The 20,274-nt window shown below is 46.8% G+C and overlaps 2 protein-coding genes across 5 annotated transcripts in view; one reads left to right on the top strand and one right to left on the bottom strand.

The window, feature by feature from the left end:
* The first annotated feature begins 1,353 nt into the window (after positions 1-1,353).
* On the top strand, positions 1,354-16,807 carry DENND11 (DENN domain containing 11). Its single transcript, XM_040062939.2, has 9 exons — positions 1,354-1,825; positions 7,086-7,185; positions 8,261-8,419; positions 9,094-9,247; positions 9,484-9,622; positions 10,090-10,221; positions 10,410-10,560; positions 10,744-10,812; positions 11,891-16,807. The coding sequence occupies exons 1-9, from the start codon at positions 1,585-1,587 to the stop codon at positions 12,084-12,086; spliced, it is 1,341 nt and encodes a 446-aa protein (XP_039918873.1). The 5' UTR covers positions 1,354-1,584; the 3' UTR covers positions 12,087-16,807.
* Positions 16,808-17,968: 1,161 nt separating this feature from the next.
* Positions 17,969-20,274, bottom strand: part of AGK (acylglycerol kinase) — a 37,953-nt gene continuing 35,647 nt past the window's right edge. For all 4 annotated transcript variants that reach the window (XM_040062943.2, XM_040062942.2, XM_040062940.1 and 1 more), the window contains one exon: positions 17,969-18,644. In XM_040062943.2, coding sequence (XP_039918877.1) covers positions 18,507-18,644 — 138 coding nt within the window. In that variant the 3' untranslated portion in view covers positions 17,969-18,506. The remainder of the gene's footprint in view (positions 18,645-20,274) is intronic.

Genomic DNA, 20,274 nt, shown 5'->3' with positions numbered 1-20,274 from the left:
TCCCCTCCCTCGTGCTGGGGCAATACTGGTGTGACTGCACTGCTGAGTGGACCACAAACAGCTCGTGTGGGTCATGAAGGAATTCTTAGCTGGGATTTGTTTCCTGCCTAGATTGCTGGGGGACAGACACTTGACATTTGTAGCAGCACTACTGTGAAGATGAAGATAGAAACGAGCTGTCACTTCAGCGTCAGCAACGTGCAAAAATATACTCATCCAAATGAGGATTGGCACTGTCTATACAGTTAAAGCCAAGCATGTGGCCAAGTATTTGCAGAATCTCGCTTTTCTTTACACAGTAACAAAATATTGTGCAGGGTTTGTTTCTTTTTTCCTTTGCCAGTCACCTTTTATGAAAAACTCCATCTGCTAAAAACCACCTACTCTGGTCTATAGCTCTGCAAAGTAAACTTGTGCATGGGCTTTGCGAAACAAAATGCCCACTCAGTGGTGGAGCTGTCTGAAATGAAGCTTACAGCAAATGGATGCTAATGTTACCAAAAAAAAAAAAAAAAAAAAAAAAAAAAAGAGAAAAAACCCAAACCCCACTGCTGAGGAAACTGGATGATGGGTTTCTTAATGGGGTATTGAACACAGAACTGCTTTACAGGAAAAAAGTTAGACAATTAAGGCTTTTATGACAGTATCTTCCTTTTAATTGTGGCCTGCTTAATTGGGTAATTCAATTATTCAGAAAGACCTAGGGAACCAAATTAATCCTAATGACGCTTAATGACATCGGTGGTGGCAGAAGGAGGACGGTAATTACAAAAGGTTGGCTGCCTTTGGATGCCTTGGTCATGCTTGTGGCCCCATCTTTCAACCTCAAGCTGATTCTGCTTGTTCCGCCCAAAACTTTCACAACCTTCTGTAGCGCACACGTACGTGTATATATATATGAATATACGTATATACATGCATTTATAAACACACACAGACCAGTATATACTGGATCCGTATCCCTGACTCTTTCAGGTTTGTGGCTGGCAGTTTCCCCCACAGCCATTTGGGGCGGGCGGGAGGGTGCGAGCCTGCCCCGCTGCTGGCTCTGAGGCGGCTCTGCCCAATTCCCGTGGCTTTCCCAGCGGGATGGCTTTAATGGGGCCGAGGGAAGCAGCTGCTCGGCCTCGGGGTCACAGCCTTGGCGGGGACAGAAGGCGGGCAGCTGCGAGGAGGTGAAGCACGGGCAGGCGGACTGCCCCCAGCCCCCGTGCTGCTGCAGGAGCGGGCACCGCAGAGCCCCGAGCCGGGATCTCCGCCGGCCGCCCCGTCCCCGCCCCGCGGCCCCGGCCCCGCCCCAGCGGTGACACCCCCGTGCTCCCGCCCCTCGCTTCCCGCCCCCCGCCGGTGCGGCGCGGGGGGTGCGGCTCGGCCCGGCTCGGCTCATCTCGGCTCGGTTCATCTCGGCTCGGCTCATCTCTGCCCCGCTCGGCTCGGTTCATCTCTGCCCCGCTCGGCTCGGTTCATCTCGGCTCGGCCCGGCTCTGCTCATCTGTGCTCGGCTCGGTTCATCTCGGCTCGGCCCGGCTCGGTTCATCTGTGTTCGGCTCGGTTCATCTCGGCTCGGCTCGGCCCGGCCCGGCCATGGTGGAGCGCTCGGACGAGGCGCCGCTGCTGTTCTGGGCCGAGGGCCCCGCCGTGTCGGCGCCGCCGCCCGCGGCCGAGCCGGGCAGCAGCGGCAGCGGCGGGCGGCGGCTCGGCGGCGGCTGGAGCGCGGCTCCGTGGGACGGCGAGGGGCCGGCGGAAGCGGCGGGGCCGCCGCGGGCCGAGGCGGAGGAGGACCAGATCGTGGCCGTCTTCGTGGTCACCTTCGACCCCCGCACGGGTGAGCGGCGCCGGGGGGCGGGCGGGCCGGGGTGCGGGGGCCGGGCCTGGGGCTCTTGGTGCCGCTGGAGTAAGATGGATGCGGCCGGGACCGGGCATCCCTTGGGGACCGCTCCCCCCGCATCCCGCCTCCCAGGGACCGCTCCTCCCGCCGCGCCGGGGCAGCGCCGCCGGCCCCGGTGCTGAGCGGCCGGCGGGAGCCGGGCCGCCCTCTGCCCCCACGGGGGACCGCGGCCCCAGCGCACGGCTGCCGGCGTCGGGACCCGCGGCCGTGGGCATTTGCCGAAAACGGAGCACTAGGGGGATTGCTTTTGGTCTCCATCCCGCCGAGAAGTTCTGGCGGGAGGAAGGCGCCGCGTCTGGTGCCGCTCCGAGGAGAGGGATGGGTGGATCTCTTCCCCGCAGCGGGTCACGGCACGGAGAGTTTGTGGATGTGGACGGCGCTGGGGCATCCCCTCTGCCCCGCACAGATTTAGGCCGAGCCTCTGCCCAGCGCTGTCTGGAGGGCACCAACCTGTTAGCAGCATCTTGAGAGCATCCTTCTGACTCGGTGGAGTGGCGTAGACCTGCCCGCAGCTATCGGTGATGGATGGCGTTTGTGGCAGGCGTAAATCCGGCAGGCTCGCGGGGCACGATCAGCAGCAGCTCGGCTGTGTATTTCTTGGTGACCAGTGTGTTTAGAGGCTGGCCTCTGGTGGGATCTCTGGGACTTAGTGCTTTGAAGGAGTGCTGTGATCCAGGAGGGCAGAGGAGAGGAGAGAGGGAATGTATTTATCACTTCTCACTGCTATATCCATCTCTCTCAGTATCCTGCTGCTCCCACAGTATCTTCCAAACAGGATGTTAGGACACAGATATGAAGTTAGCACCCGCCTTGCACCTGTGAACACAGGTACTACTGTGCAGAGGAGTCTGATGTCCTGAGACATTGTTGGATCTTTTGGTTTCCAGGCTGCCAGACTTAGGGTTCAAAGGCAAGAGAGAGAGATTCAGGAGCCCACTTGCATCCAGATGTGAGATCGAGCTTCTCTTTCTTCTCTAGACAGGCACATCCTTAGCAAAACCATAGCAAAAGTTAACTAGAGACACAAAAGAGGTAAAGTACAGTGAGGTTTGTTCTTCCTGAGGAAGCGGGAGGGGAAAGTAACTGACATCATACTCACAAGAAGACCTTGGTAGTGAAGACTGAATTCCAGTCTTGAACTGAAAATCCTAAGGAGGTAGTGAACGGGATGTAGCCCCTGGTGTGATGTGCTGTCAGCAATGCCCACTGTCAGACAGCATGGCTGCTGTGTCCCAAAACACCCACGGGTTTTGAGAAGTTACCCTTTCATACTGCACCAGAGACAAGTGTCTTCAGTCTAGAGGTCAGAGGCCCTTCACTCATAAAAATCTGAAATGAGATTGGATGTCATCTTTCTGCCAGGAGATGGAAAATGGAGGTGTTTCTCCTAAGTATCCAAAACATGAAGGAGTCTGGATGACTGCAGCAACAGCAGGTTGTCTTTCAGTCCGACAGCATATGCCTTCTGTGAAATTGTGAGATTTTCTTGAGAGCTGGCAGAAAGCAGAGCTTTCTCAGGAGTTTTTCAGAACCAGCTGTTGCTTTGAATGAAGTCCAAGGAAAGTTGGGCAACAGCTCTTCTCAAATCTGATGTGCAGTTAATGCTGGGTGTCATCAGCTTTGGAGTAGTCTGTCAAGTCCAGGAAGATTCAGCCTCCTGCTGCTACCCAGCATGGATGAAAGGACTGTGAGCAATATACCAGCAAATGTCAGCTTTGCAGCTGGGGAGTAGAGTGCCCCACAGAGGGTGTGGACTTGGAAAAAGATCATGAAGTTGCAGTGGTGTGAACTTGCTAGGGTCAAAAAGAGAATACAGGAATTACTGGTCAACCACATCAGATAGTGTGAAGGACTTCTGTAATGTTTGTAAGGGTATCTGGTCTTTGTGTATGACTTAAAGGAAATCATCCAGTTAGTGTCTGAGCTGGGAACCTGCTTGATCCTGCCCAGGAAGAGCACAGCAGACCACCTCTGGCAGCTTGCTGAGGCACAGGAACAGCTGAATTTCTGGTGGTGGCTGTGCAGGTGGTTATGCCAGGCAGTGTCTGGTCAACTACAGGCGAGTAGATGGGCAAGGAGTGTTTTACTGTAGACGGAAGTGGTGACTCTGCTAATAAAGAACAAAACAGCTTCCCTCCTAAAGCAGACGAGCTCAGTGTATAGCAGTTGTACGTGATGAGTTTCCAAAGGTAGGTTAGGGGGTTGCCAGGTCACTGTTACAGTTCTGGTGTCCCTGTGGCTGTCGGTGCTCATGTGAGTGACTGATGTAAAAGCCAGAGGCAGCTTCTGAATCGGTGCTGTCCTCACCTGCAGGATGGTGAACCTTGTGGCACTTGGGAAGGAGCTCTCTTCACTGCTGCTGTGGGGCAGCTGATAACAGTTGCCTTTGTGGAGGTTTCACACAGCTTGTTAGCTGAAAGGGTCTGTAAGTAATGGAGAGATTCAAAGAGGAAAGAGAGGGAAGCCATGTGTTTTGCACCAGTACACATGAAATATTTGTTTTTTCTGTCCCACATTTCTTCCATGCAGGAAATGTAGCGAGTGTGATGTTTAGGTTACACTTTATGCTTCTCCCGTCCTGGCACAACATGGTAGCATCAAACAGCTGCGGGCCCTAAAGCCCTCGGGAAGCATCTAATAGTGAGGAGGGCTAGATGATGACCCCCAAATCCTGTGCCAGTATCTTCTGTGTGAGGATGTGAAAATACAGTGGAAAGAAAATATAAGGGAAAGAGGAAGAACATCCTTAACTTTGCACAGTAGAAAATGAGTGCTGGCTCAGACGTGACCTGAAGGTGGGAGATAGCTTCCAGGAGATCAGATCTGCAGATCTGACTCTCAGCAAAGTCACTAGCCTGCTGTCTAATGTTGGGTGACTCTCACTTGGAAAGTTTCCTGTAGCCACGAGAGCTGCCTTCTCCATGGGGAAGGGCAGTGCTTCCTGTTTTTCTACAACATTGCTTCCTCCTCCCTCCTCTGGTTTCTCGGGCAGGCTGGCAGTCGTACTGCACCTGTGTAAAGTCTCTCCTTTGTTTGCTCTCCTGTGTCGCCAGACCAACTTTCCTACTTTTTAATCTCCGCGTTTGTTCTCTGACTGCCACGTTGCTCGTGTGTTCATAGGGCAAGGTGGCGTGAGGAACAGCCAGGAGCACAGGTGCAGGTTGCTCCTGACAGATCCCAGAAAAAAAAAACAACCCAGCTACGTGATAGGTGAGCTGGTTTTGAGGTCACATGCAGGGTAAAGATCTGTTTCAACGCATCCTTTCCTTATTGCTGCTACAGAACAGGCGCAGTTTGAGCCATGTCCACCTCAACATCTCTGCCGTGGACACCTGACAGTGACTAAACGGAGCCAAGCCAATCTTCCTTTGCTCTTGATGGCACTCCTGCCTATCGATCTATTAATCTACATGTAATGACCAATAAGGGACGCTCTGTGGGAAAGGCTTAAAAGCACATCTGGCCTTAACCACAATTTTGTGGTTATGAGGCAATAGTCTCAAGAGTTGATTTCCTCACGCTTTCAAGGAAGGGTCTTGTGCCTTTAAAAAGCAAAACCGAACAGGCGCACACAACCCCCAAACAACAAAAGCCACCATCTCTATGTAATCTGCAAGCCCTCCAGGGGAGCGCAGGCTGCTATGATGTCACTGGCTCTCTGTGCCAGCCTTTCACACGCCTCAGAGGCCAAGGCGCTGCACAGCAGAGCTCTGTGGCTTTGCCTGTGACCGCACAGGGCTGTGCCTGGGGTCACGAGGCTGCCGCTGCTCCCTGGCCAGCCCGGCTCTGCGGGAGAGCTCGACTTGTGCGCTGCAAGTGGGCAGTTGGATGCACAACTTCTCCTGTTGCCATACCTAATGCTGTTGGTTTTTCTGAAGTCCTTGCCAGGCAGGGCTGGGGGAGGTCTACTGAATACAGCATCTATGTGAGAGGAAAAATAGCCTATTTAAATGTCAGTAGCTAAGCCCTGTTCCTGTGCAGGCACATACTTGTGCAGTATGAGTAATGAGACCAAAGACAGGCTTCAGAATTGAGGCGTCAGATTTAAATATCTCCAAGAGTCTTGGCTGAGTGTAAGGCCCTTCCAAATGTATGCTGTCTGTGCAAGCACAGCTGGGATGTTCACCCCAAGGGGCAGGGAAAGGAGTGAACCAGTAGGAATCACCTTTGTGCTGCATCTGCCATTGCATTATGGTGAAGAATTTTGGTTTGTTTGCCTTGTTTGTAAAGCTAAGCCACATGACTTCAAATGCTGTGGGCAGACTGACAGGGAACAGAAACTCGGTGGGTAAATCTGGAGCACATCCCAGTGCACTGGGAATGTCCAGGTGAGCAGGATGGGCTCTGATGTGCTAGAATGGGAAAGCGTGGGAAGTCACTCCTTTTTTGTTCTATGGTAAACTTGTTGGACTTCATTTGCTTTAGGGACATTTTGTGACTTCTCTGATATCATCTGTTCCAGGATCAGGTGCTCTGGCTCCTCAGGTGCCCTTTTCCCCTGAACAACTGCATGCTTTCTGGCTGCGTTGGCAGGTGACAGATGTTTGCTGATCTTGATCTAGCTTGTAATTTATGTACTTCTTTGTTGGTTATCCTAGCATACACAAATACATTGCAGTACCTGGATCACCTCAGCCTCCATATGGAGAAGCTTCAGTTCACTCGTCCTATCCTAAAGAAAATAGGAGAGATTTCAGGGAAGAAGTGACGACTTGGATGATGGCTTGGGGGTTTCTGTTTGACCAGGCCTTCCGAGCGGAGGCAAAGAACAATGTTGGTGGTGGTGTGAGCTATCCCAGAAACTCATCTTGAAGAGCAACAGTGTGTCCTTTGGTTTTTTCTGTGTGGGATGGATACTTGTGTAGACCAAAGCTTATCTGCCATCAGGTAAAAAAATTGTAGCTGCTCTGTGATTAAGCTTATCAAGGATAAACGCACAAAATAGCAGTAGCTTCAGAAGTGGCCCCAAAGGCCTGCAGTGTCTGTGTGTTGTGCTACAACAAGTAGCATTTGCAAGAGATGTGTGGCTTACTGTATGTCACTTTACTGTCTGTGACAATTTAGGAGTTCAGGAGTTGTGTTAGGGCACTGTTACAGGCATCCCAGGGTGAAAAAAGCACCAACTTGCCATTGATGTATGCATTTTAGAAATGAGTACTGTATTCAAGCTTACCCAAATTAATTTGCTTCTCTGCAGGCAACATGGTGGAATGGTGTTTACCCCAAGATATAGATTTGGAAGGTGTGGAATTCAAATCCATGGCAAGCGGGTCCCACAAAATCCAGTCAGATTTCATGTGAGTACATCTGAGCTATATTACTTCCTTTCTTAGTTGTGCATCTACACCACCAGCTCTTAATTCAGAACATGCAGGAAAAATACCTGGAAGGAAGCTAGGGTTCTACAGAACCCTGCTTGCTAAACTCTTTCTACCTGAGCCAAAGGTACTTTTCAGACACTTTCAGTATCATTTTAAGTACCAGCTACCTGCAGGGATGTGCTGTATGACTGCTTTGCCTGTGGAGGCCAACTGGGGCAGGCCAGCTTCTCACTGGTGTGCAAATTTTAATGTGTACTGGGCAAATGATCTGTACTGCCACTATTTGAGATTGTCAGGGTGAAGACCAAGGTCTCACTACTTGAGACCCAGGGTGAAGGGCAAGGAATGGCAGAACTGAAATGGGAAGGATTTTGCAGAAACAGAAAAATGTTCCTAACTTTGTCAGGGGTTTTGGTTCCTTTAAATGTTGTTATAAACAGGTCTCACTCACTTTCTTCTTTGCTATCTCCTTCAGTGGAAACACGTAAGAGAGGAATTTTCTGCATTCTGCTAAGCCAATGTTGCAATGCAGCAATGTTTTGCAATGAACTGCAGTGTCACAATTCCTTTTGGTCAGGAATAACAGTTACTTTCTTAAAGGCATGTGAACTGAACTCTTGGGATGTGATAGTCAGAGTGTGCTTCAACATGCTGGTACCCAAAATATGACCAGGTAGCTGTACTCTGCTCAGGACTGCATTCACTGCAGGCTTCTTCCTTGGAGAAAGGGCTCTGCACTGACTGAATCATGCATTCTGTTGGTCTCCCTTCCAAGTCATTTATTTGCATTCCTTACTGGCCTGTGACATGGCTGGTGGGGGCTTTAGTGGGAACTTCTTGGAACTCTTGCCTTAAATATTTTGTCTTGCTACTGAGAAGACTGAGGCACCCAAAGTCTGTCCTCAGCCCTTTAGCTAGCAGGGTGGGATTTCAAGAAGTTCCTTACAGAAAAAATACGATCCCAAATCAGTAATTTTAGCACTCAGTTAACTTTCTTTCTTATTCTTTTCTCTTTTTAACGTTAACCCTTCTGTCAAACCTCTGTCTCCAGTTATTTCAGGAAAGGGCTCTGTTTTGGCCTGGCCTGCTTTGCCAACATGCCTGTGGAGAGTGAGTTAGAGCGTGGTGCCCGCATGAAGTCCGTGGGCATCCTCTCCCCTTCCTACACACTGCTGTATAGGTACATGCACTTCCTGGAGAACCAGGTCAGGTAAGTTCCTTTGGGAATGAGCCTGGCCATTCCCCACCTGGGAGAGGTAATGTTCCTTCTACGGAGAGCAGTTTTAGGCAAGTGAGGATTCAGTGACAATCCTCTGCTGTGATTTCCTTGACCAGTTTCACCAGAAAGTATTACAGGTTCACAGTGTGAAGGAGACAAGGAACTGATTAGCAGCAGTCTGTTCCTTCCTAATAGGCTAGTCAAATGCTACCCAAACCCTAGTTATTGTAGACAGACATAACTGTCACAGGGAGAGTTGAGTGAAGAAGTTCCCCTTTTCACCTGAAAACCACTTTACTAGGGGCTTACAATGGCTTCTAATTGTGTAATGGTGAGCCTGGCTAGCTGTGTGCTTCAGTTCTGTTGGGTGGATCTAGCAGGGAAAATGGTGATGGTAGAAAAGAAAACTGTTCCTACCTGAGTGTATTTAAAAGATCAGTACTATGTACACCCCAGCTCGCTGCCTGTGTCAGTCCCGTGCATGTTCTCTGGCTGCACTGAGAGCTGGTAGTCCTGATGGTTCTTTAGCCCTCCTGGATGAGTCTGTACAACTGAAGCACCCAGGATCCCCTTTAGCTGGGAGAGCAGATGCTTGCTGGGGGAAAGGCACTACACAAATAGTCTGGAGACACTACCGATCTCCCCCTTTTTCCTTTCTTTTCCAGACACCAGCTGGAGATGCCAGGGCACTACTCCCATCTAGAAGCATTCTATGATGACAAGAAAGGAGTTCTCCCTGATAGCAAGGGCACCCCCAGCTCTCAGCAACCTGTCCACTGGCTGCCTTCCATCCACAGATACATGTACCCAGAGATGAAGGTGAGGCAGGTGCCTGAGGCCTGCAGGAATGGGCAGAGGGCTGCTGCTCCTTGCTGGTACCTCATATTTATGTAAGCTGTCACTCCCGCGCTTTGTAGGCTGCTTTAGATAAGATTTTGTTACTTGGACCGTTGCAAGCTGTGTGCTGGTCTTGCTCCCACATTTAGACTTAGCATCTGTGCATGTGTCCCTGTTTCACCTCTGAGCTGTTTTCTTCCCTTTCGCTCCACCTGCAGATCACACACCCTGCTGGCTGTATGTCTCAGTTCATCAAATTCTTCGGTGAGCAGATCCTTGTCCTCTGGAAGTTTGCCCTGCTGCGCAAGCGCATACTGATATTTTCACCGCCCCCAGTTGGAGTTGTCTGCTATAGAGGTATGTTTCCAGGGACACTGCAGAGCTCTGATGTAGTAGACCAAAGCATTGCAGAAACGCTTGCGAGTACTGAGGGGACAGTCATGCAGGTCTTCAAACTCCATTGTGACCGTACCTCGTGAAGATTTTGCTCAGTCTGCTTTTACACGTTTCCTTCCAAATGCTTTTCTTCAGGCCTCGTGAGTAAAGGACACATCTGGCACTGTCAAACTCAGTTCCTGTCAGCACAGGACAGTAAGAACACTGAGTGAATTTGTGGATTCTAGAATGTGGGATTCCTGTGGGAGAACTGATTAATTTCTATGCAAAACAGGATATCCTCACTTGGGAAGTTCTGGAGTTCAAGGGCATTTCAGAGCTCTGACCATTGTTTTCATAGAGGCCTGTGGGAGAACTGGGCAAGTGGGGTTCAGAGTGCCCTTGAGGAAAACCACAAGCATCTCAGGATGTACTTCTCTTGTCCACAGTGTACTGCTGCTGTTGCCTTGCAAATGTTTCTCTGCCTGGCCTTGGAGGAACTGTCCCAGAGTCCAAACCATTCTTCTATGTGAATGTGGCAGATATAGAAATGCTGGAGACAGAAGTATCATATGTGGCCTGTAAGTATGATGGATTAGGCCTGATGTTTTTAGCTTCAGGCTGCAAAACGTCTTGAGACACCAGACTGTGGAATAGAACTGATGAGAAATAGGTTGTGCATGGAATGACTAACTATGCAAGCAGAAGAGAGCAGTTGTCTGCTGGGAAAGCAACACACTGCTCTGAAAATCTTCTCTGATTTTGGCAGGTACAACAGAAAAGATCTTTGAGCAGAAACGGGATCTCTATGATGTTTATGTGGACAACCAGAATGTGAAGACGCATCACGAACATCTGCAACCACTCCTGAAAATTAACAATGCTGACAAGGAGAAGTACCGACGGCTTAATGACCAAAGGTAATCACAGACATCTGGGTGGTCCTGATAGGAGAGGTGGAATAAAGAGGACACTGCTCCTTTGTGCCTTCGTCCTTGTAGTATTTTCAAAACATCATCTCGTCTCCTGAAGATTCTGGTTGTCTCATAAAGCTTTCAGGTTGATGGTAGGTACGTGCAATTAACCTGTCTCCTTTCTCTCAGGCAGATGTTGATGTATTCTCAAGAAGTGGGTGAGGATTGCAGCTCCTGTGAAGAAGACCTTTTCATCTTGTGAGTGGCTACCTTTAATACTTAGCTGGACACTGCTAGTTTTAGGGAGCCTCTTGTGCTGATTTTGTATTGCCCTGTTTGGCATATAATGAAACAGCATGTTTGACATAATTCCATAATCAGCTTTCTCCCTCTAGGGTTCCAAAAACAGACTGGCTCTTCCTCTTCAGATCATCTTCCTTTCAAGAAGCCAAAATGTAATATCCACAAGGGTTGCTTATGTGCTGGGAGGGAGAAGTGAATTTTAAAAACCCAATTAGAAATGTAAGAATGCCCTCGCAAACATAAGCACTATAGGATTTTTCTTGCCGTAACATTTGGCTCTAAAAAGGATAATGTTCATGGGAAGCGGGCATTCTGCCGTGCTGGGGGTTGGTACAGTGTGGAGATAAGACCTCCATGTGAAGGACTGGCCCACTGATGTGGCTGACTTCACACCTGGCAAACAGGAAGCAGAACTGGGTGTAGAGTGGGAGGTACAGAATTAGATAAAAATCATGTCTACCACCTCTGAAGCCCTTCACTGCCTGTTGCTGTTCGCATTCTGCAGCAGGTGAGAAGTAACGGCATGAAACTGTCAAGGGCTGCCGGGGCAGAGCTCTGACTGATGAGCTTCACAGGTGTAGCCAGAGCTCTTTCTGAATAGCTTTGCATGTTTCTAGCAAAGCAACAGGTAAGAAGTAGCTCTCACTGCTGTGTTCTATACCAGTAATGGAGAACTTATTTACCCACTGGCTTATCAGACGGGTGACAAGACTCTTTCCTCCTTTACATTACGGGAGCTGTAGGTGGTGAGGTACCTCCTTGGTGACCACAGGTCACACTTTAGCTGATAATGCGGCTTCTTCGGAGGGAAATGCCCCTCACAGATGGCAGCACCACTGTCAATTAAAAGTTACTGCTTTATCTTTGTTTATTCTGGGTCACCCATAGTATGGATGGAAAAGTGCTACAGCATCACCCAGCAAGGTGGGATCTCTGGCTGAAGGGGGTTAAATGCACTTCTGCTGCCTGTTTGGTAAATACACTGTCTTTTTGGAGGTCCCATGCAATTGCTTTCGCTGACTTTACCCTATAGGTTTTTCATGGAGCAGAACAACCGCATATTCCAGACACTGATGGAGGTGTCAGCCAGCCAGGACAAGACACTGACAGCTGACCACGCAAGAGGCATGGGCCTGGATCCCCAAGGGGATCGAAGTTTCCTTATGGACCTCCTGGAAGTGTATGGCATCGATGTCATGCTCGTCATTGACAACCCCTGCTGCACTTAAACCAAGGGCAAGAGAGATGGGGAACAAAGATCACTTTTTAAAGACTACCAGACATTGCTTAGGAGGATCACTGGAACTCACCACAGCCACAGTTATTTAATAACTTTATATGGAGAGTATTTATAATTTTAAAACAAAATGTGATTTTATTTTCTCACACAACTTCCTAGTGAGTACCTGCTCTAGGGTTCCTTTTGATTTTGTCTCCCTTTTCCTTACATTTGTGGGGTTTTTTTGCTTTGTCTAGCTAGGACCAGTGGCACCTTTGCACCAAACCTCACTGTTGCCAGTGATAACTAGGTTTTAGCCTAGCCTGGATACCTGAGGACTGAAGACTTCAGGAAAGCACTTTGTTTGATGACAACCAGTGTAAAATGCTATAGCTGAGCTTTCAGACTTGGCTGGAAAATCCTCCTATCAACTACCCCTTCCACTTGGGGACTGAAGAGGGCTTCAGCACAAGCTGTTAATGGCCCAGTCTCATGAATATCTCCTACCAAGTTTATTGGTGGGGACAGTTAAACCAACGAAACGAACCAGGACTCCTTTAAATACTCCTCACCCAACTTTAAGGTGAATTGGAGTAAAGCCACCCTTCCTTGTAAATGGCAGAAACAAGTTTGGGATTGGGGATGCTACAAGATCTTATGACTTTGCTTACTGGAGCAGCATGGTTTCATTTCCAGCATCTGAGGTGGTCTAAACTGGCAGAGACTGCACCTACCTATCTCACAGCTGGAGAAGAACATCCTCTCTCCTCAATCCATCCCACCACCTCCTTTGGTTTTTAGTTGCATCACACCTGCTGCTTTGGTTTAAAATCTTCAAGCCAGCAAGATGGTCTCCCATTTAACAGGGACCAACACCACTGAGCCACTTTGCAGTCACTTTGTTCTCCAGCCTCAGCTGGTGCTGCGCTGGATGGGGTGGAATAAGTATGCTTTAATTAGTGTCACTAGCCTTTCCTTTGTAGCTGATGGGACTTGTTGCTCCTTTGCTTTAACACTGTCTGCTAATCCTTCTTTTATTGAGCCTTCAGCACTGCCTGCTGCTATCCCTGGCTTTCCATGTGAGACAGAGAACTGACCCCTCAGCTGGAACAGCTGAGGTTTGCAGGAGGTTCCCTTGGAGTCTGGTATTCTTAACTGGCACAGCTGCTAGGAGCAATGTTTAAAAGCAAGTCTGTCTTTTTTCCTGTGTAGAGCTGTACAACCAGATGAAACAGATGCTTCCTTATGCTGTGGAAAGAATAGGATTCAGTTCCTGAAGGACCAGTCATTACCTCCAGGAAGGCTATCCCAGTAAAGAATAATCCTTCTGCCATGCAAAATCCAAGAATGGTACTGTGGGTTCTAGGTGTGACATATTCCTTTGCCCCAAATCCTTCAGCCAGTAGCAACATCAGCTTTAGGCTGACTGTTCTTCCTGAACTGTGGCTGTAGCTGTTTAGTTGCTGCTATCGTTACAGATTGCAGCACCCTTGGAGACTTTCTGTGTGTTGTAGGAATGCAAACTGTAGCTGATGTATCCATCTGTCCTAGCATTTTATAGGATGAGACAGCCTGAACCACCAAGATTTCACCCACTCTACAGCAGGCAAGCACCTTTTAGAAACAAGTGAAACAAACGTTCTCCAACAAATGTTCTCTGGATTTCCTCCCTCTGGAAGGGAGGAGGCAACTGTTCCTTGAATTTGCCTGTCTCTGAGCAGTCACTCCCCTGGCTGCTTTTTCAAGGCTTTGGATGTTTTCGTACAGAGGAAAATATGCTGCTGTTCATACTGTGAATTGCTCACAAAAACTGTAACATCATCATCCTTAGAAGGTTGGGGAAAAAATGTAGAAAGAGGTAAAAAAAGCTGAGTATCATTTAATGGAAAGACCCGTCTCTTTTCCTTAAGAAATGGCTTTGTTTTTAAATTGAGTCCTGAAGTATGAAACAGAACTGAAACTAGTCTCTAGCAATTTCTCCTCTCACTTTTGTGAAGGTTTGCTACATAGTTTAGCTGTGGTCAGTTGATAATGACTTTCTATTCTCTTTGTCAGTAGATTTTTTGCTAAAGTAACAGGAACAAGCCTTTGATTTAATGTTGAAATTTTACAGTCACCGCAGTCAGAGGCTTTGTAACACCCTGCATTAGAGCACTGTTGTTTACAAGCTGTTGGAACATGAGGTCCAGTAGACAGCACTGCCAGAGCCCACTAAGCAGAAGCTCCTGAAATTCCTGTTTTACATTTATTAAACTTCTGCTTTCCACAAATTAGGTCCTCAGTTGTTAGCAATGGGTGCAGAAGCATAAAAGCAAGCAGATTACTGTAGTAGCATCCATGTGCTACATGCAGGTGGATGGCTGCAGCCTACTTTGTTTTTCCTTGTAATTTTGCTTCTCTACCAAGTCTCTTTTGGCAGGCAACTGCTACAAAAGTCAGGAAGTTGTCCAACAGAAAACAGAACAAGAGGACTTTTCTCTCGTAACCCCTCCTTATCTGATTAGCTGCAAAAGTGCTTTCACCTGCACTCATTTTCTAAAAGAAATTGCTTTTATTTTTGTCACATGTGGAAAGTTCTCGAGAAATGGGTAATGGGTACATAATAGAAACAAATTGTTATAGCTTGGGACATGAAGGACTGTTCTGTGTAACCAGTTTAACTGAGTCTTATCTTTCCAGGAGATAACATAATTCGAAGTAAAAGTTATGTGCAGATATTCAAAATCTTCTCCTAGGCACTCAATTGGTGCTTTGTTGCATACTAGCAGTTGGGAGACATGTACTGGGTGTGTTTTGAATTAAAAGAGGGAGGAAAGTGTGGCCTAAAATAGGATATTGCTGATTTCTCCCTCTGAAGTACTTTGCCTTTACAGCGGTGCCTTCAGTTTCATGGGTGTAATGCCTCTGGTCAGTTGCTGTGATCAGAGCCCAGGTTTGAGTGGTGGTTACAGTAACCAGGTCTATGCTGTTCCCATATGCTGTTCTCCAAAACTCAAACCACTGGATAGCCAGTGCAGGTTCTCAGCTGGTACATGCTTGACTTTAACCAGAACAAGAGCTTCCTAACTGCATCTTAACTCAAGCTGCACAAGAAATGTGTAATCAAGCAATGAATTATTACTACTTGTACAATCTACATTGAAGAGTAAAGCTTATGAGAGACGTAAAAGCTAGGTTTTCAATCTGAACAAGCAACACCAAGCCAGACATTTAAATCATCCAAAGGTCTTCTCACTGCAAGGTTAGGCCAAGCTGCATAGAGCCAAATACAATAAAGAACTATAATGGATACTAGGAGAAAGGCACTTTATGGAATCAGAATTCAGGTTTGTCTTACGGATGTGCTACTACCTTCTTTTCTAGCACACATGAGGTACTCAATGCAGTGTATCTTACTGCCAATGGTCATGACTGTCACAGGAGCTGACCTTGCCTGTCCACCATCCTTTTGTGCAGAAGAAGGTTCCATCACCTTTTCAAGACGAAGTAGCTCCCTGTACAGGTTATTCAGTAAAGCAGGGTTATGGTGATACCCCATTTTAACACCTGTCAAAGTTAATCAGCAAAAGACTGGGAGTAGCTGTGGCCCTCCTGGTCACAGACTGTGCAAGGGACAGGCATGCTTGACTCTGGGAGGTGGAAAGACAGTGGCGCTCCTGGAACAGCAGGGTAAGAGCACTCTATCCTAAAGGAAAATGCCAGGTACAAAGCATGCACACTAACCCAAATTCTCATCCTAGCCATTACTTCTAAGTTAGCTGCTGTCTTCTTCCTACATTCCCAAAACCAGCGGTGTAGTCATTATGGGAAAAGACAAGATAAATGTCTTTTACAGGGGACTGGAATGTATTGACTTAACAGTGTGATGTGTCTAAAACAGAGGGTACTAAATGCCTATGAACCAGAATTTTAGATCTTGGTTAATGCAACATGCCATTCAAATGGGAATGTTTAAATGTGGTCAAAATAAACAGGTGCCTTGAGCTGGTCCATCATTAGATTGTTATCCTTCCTTTTTATTTATGTTACAGTATTTTAAGTGCTTCTAGGATGGACTGTAAGTTAAAGACAGGATAAATGTTTTCACGAGTGGGACCTAGGATTCTACTCCTCCCTCCTATCTTGGAGTTTGTACAAAGAAAGTTTTTTGTGTTGCTGTCAGACAGAAACATGAGAACTGAGTCCTTTCCTAAACACTGTAGATAGTGGGTTCAGCCCCTGCCTGTTTTATGTAGTGTCTATCTCACACCTCCCCTCTGAATGTTGCAATTCAGAAGTCTAGAATTACCTATACTGGAAGAACTCTGAACTGCAGAGGAAGGTGAAAAGTAACTTGAATGGTATTTGTACAAACTACTCAACTTATGCTGATATGAATATTTAAATACCAGCCTGTGTCTCAGATGATCCTTGGTACTTTAACATCACAACAACATCAGCAATACCAATCCTGAAGGGATCTCTTAGTTACTCTCAAGCAAGGAATCACATTGCAATGGGAGCTATGGAAGAGAATTAGTGATTTACCCTGTAAAATGGTACAGATGAACAAGGAGCCAGTTCTCACCATCTCACCCCTTGCTACAACCTAGGCTGGTTGTAATTCTAACAGCTCTGATGTTTGCATCTTGCAGATGTGTGGTTGCTCCCATAGGCCTGTGGCTCTGTAGAAAAACTGCTTACTAAAAAAATGGGTATTTTTTAATACAATTAAAGCTTACCTTTTTGAAATGGCTGCTGCCTTGTCTTTCCTGCCACTGGAGAAAAAACACATTGCTGAATTTATTAGAGAAACATCAACTTGAGGAAAAACTCCAGTGGTGAGAACTGCCCTTGACTCTGAATGAGCCAGGGGCTGCAGCACAGTGTCCCAGGTGTCTCTGTGGCAAGCAAAAAGAGCAAAGCACAACCACCATGTTCCTTGGAGAGTGACCCAGGGCTCCACTGGGCACTCTTCATTACTGCAAACCAAAAGACAGCACAAACCAGGTCCTATCACCAGCATAACTATGAAAAGCAACTAGCAGCTTTCTATCCCCTTCAGTCTCAGTCAAGAGTTGTAGAACAGCTAGGGCTGGAAGGGACTTTAAAGATCACCCTATTTAGGTAATTTGTCTCTCCACAGCGTAGCCAGGGAAGAACATTCTGTCTGCTTCCCCTTTAGAAGCATTTTTCCTTTAAGATGTCTCCAGCAGAGGATGCTGTTGGAGCACAGGCTGCCAGGATTCAGTCCTTGACAGAGGTGCTGGAAGCCAACTCACTTATGTCCATATTTTGGCAGCAGCAGAGTCAACAAGTGAACTTAGAGTAGACCACAGCATAACACAATGACTACAGAAAATCACATCAGAAAAATAAGGATAATTTTCTTTCTTCCAGTAAGCAAGGCAGAAGCATGTCAATTTTTAAGTCAGAATAAAGGCAACAGATAAGCTTGCCTAAGTCAGTAATACTTCCTTTCAGCAATTAAAGCAAAGCTTATAAACAAAAGCTCATGAAAGCAATGAAACTAATTATGGTACTGAAGCTCAAGGGGATGGAAGTTGCATATGGAGTAGTGAGCACTGTTTACATTACAGAAGAGCAATCAGACACAATAAATAATAAACGTTATTTGGATGTCCTTACTGGTGTTATACTACTGCAGGAATAAAAGGAACATTTAGAAAAATATAGACTCACTCAGCTTGTTAAAGAGTCTTTCCAAGTGTACTTCATACAGCTTTGGGTCAATGATGTTTTCCAATTTGCATCTGTGTAATATACCTAAATTGATCAAAGGAATACATTTCTACTATATAATTACTGGAACTCTGTGCTGTTGAATCTGGCAAGATGAAAAAAATTAAATATCCAGATAAATACGGGGAATTTTTAAACTTGTTCCGAAGCTTTGTATCACCAAACTCCAGTTTATTTTGTGACAGAGCAGATAACCAGCCATCTGTTTTAATGTGGAAATTCCAATGCTTCATAGAATTCCTCAGCATTACTCCCCCCCAAATATTTTTTCCAGGATCCCAGGTTTTGCAAGATTTTTACATGGGTAAAGTAAAACTAAACTCTTAGAACACAATGACAAGTATACTTAAATTTTACTTTAATATACAATTGCATTACAGCAGTAGCATCTGGCACACAGCACTCAACCTGTAGTGCTGTAAATGGAACAGTTGATGACTTCTTAGGAGAGGGGGAAAGAAAGATGCCATCAAGTTAACACACATTTTTCAGAAATTTCATTTGCATTTTTAACCCCTTTGACACCAGTCAAATCATACACTTCCAATGGAAGTACCTGGCACATGAAAATAGCCAAAAGGCTTATTAGTCTAGTGGGGTTAATCAAATTAGTTGGGTCTCGTGTGCCTCCCTCCATGAAGAGACCCTGGTTAAGACCGGTGAACACTGGCCCCTCTGCCATGAATTCTCACTGTACTGCTGCCTGCAGCAACTGCTCTCTCATTCTGGGATCACAGAAGAACCGGAGTTTGCGGGGTAAGAGCTTCACCTCCACAGGCATAGCTTCATACTCCTCATTATCAATGCCAAAGAACCCCTCAGTGCCCTGTGTGCAGATAACAGTTAAACATCACACATTATTTCAGCAAGGCTGTAACGCTGATTTTACTAATAAAATACAATTGCATACTGAGCTCACTCTCAATCGAGATGACCCCCTGCCTCTGCCTTCCAGCCCATTTGCTCTCCACAACACAGGGAGACCTATCCCTGACTGCACAGCACGTATTAAGAACCTGATGCATAAGATGTTACCTCACTTAGTTACTAATTAGTGATAATTAAACGCTAGGAAGCTCTAATGACCCACATTGTTTATACTGAAGGACTCTTTGCTATTGGAACTACAATTATGTGCACTTAGATCTTGGGTCTGCCAGTGGTGACATAAACTAATCTGCAGAAATGCCTGTTAAGTATCTTCTATTAAGTTCATGTTACAAACCCCTTTCAGCGTTGTTTTACTGTATTGATCTGAAACATGAGAGGGAAAGTAATTTACTGACCAGGAATTACTCAGCAGTAGAATTTTCTCAAGTGTTTAATGCCAGTAAAGTCACCATGTGATTAAAACCATTCATCAAAATGGCAGGCTGACTTTACCTAAAAACAACTTCAGTGACAGCTTTGCATGCCCTTGACTCACAGGAGGTCTGTGCTAGGTGGGTACTCAAACCAGCTCCAAGGGAACTCGGACACCAGAGCAGCACAGCCTAGAGGAACTGGGACTAGAAGTTCTGGCAGTCAGAGGTACAGCAAAGCAGTCCACCTTCGTCAACATAAGCTGGTGAGACTCATCTGGGCTGCCTCCAGTTCCTTCACTGAAGCTGGGCCATGGAGTCAACAGCACTGCTCTGTACCATGCACCCATGTTCTGAAGATCTTAGCAGCAGCTGCAGTATGAACAGCTCGTTTTATACCACGACCCTTACTTATGGCCCAGCTGTACTTAGCCCAGCACTGCAGAGCATTCTTTCAGAATCACAAATCTGCCATGATCTGAATTCAGTGGAAGTATTAGGATGCTGGTTAACCATGACATCATAATTCACAATTTTTACTTGGAATCAACAGATTCTTTTGCCTTTCAACACGCTCTCCCTTAAAATGGAATTATTTTGCTAAATGACAGATCACTTGAAGACAGAAATTATCAACGAGATTGATTTAGTGTCCTTGTAAAAACAAGAAACTGCACTCCCAGGGCTGCAGTAGCAGCTCGGAGGCAGGAAAAGACGAATCTAAATTACACAGCCAGGCACAGCTTTGCCTTCTTTCTCAGCTTCATAATCACAAAGTTTTGAGGCACTTCCTCATACTGTCTCAGCTCCCCTGCCGTGTCTTACCCTCCTTTGTCTCTAATATTTATCTTCTTCTCTACAGCCTTCTAGGGCAAAATGTACACATCTTCAATGCTAAAGAGAAGAGCTGCATATCACAGCATCACAGAATGGGTATGTTGGAATCAACAGTGGACCACCAGGTCCAACTTCCCTGTTCAAGCAGGGTCATCCCAGAGCACATTGCAAAGGATTGTGTCCAGATGATTCTGAAGTATCTCCAATGAGGGAGACTCCACAGCCTCTCTGTGCAGCCTGTTCCAGTGCCCGGTTACCTGCACAGTAAAGAAATTCTTCCTCATGTTCAGGTGGAACTTCCCATTCATATGCAATACA

Source organism: Hirundo rustica, chromosome 4, assembly GCF_015227805.2.
Source record: "Hirundo rustica isolate bHirRus1 chromosome 4, bHirRus1.pri.v3, whole genome shotgun sequence".
Classification (NCBI taxonomy): domain Eukaryota; kingdom Metazoa; phylum Chordata; class Aves; order Passeriformes; family Hirundinidae; genus Hirundo; species Hirundo rustica.
This window is presented reverse-complemented; position numbering and strand designations above follow the sequence as displayed.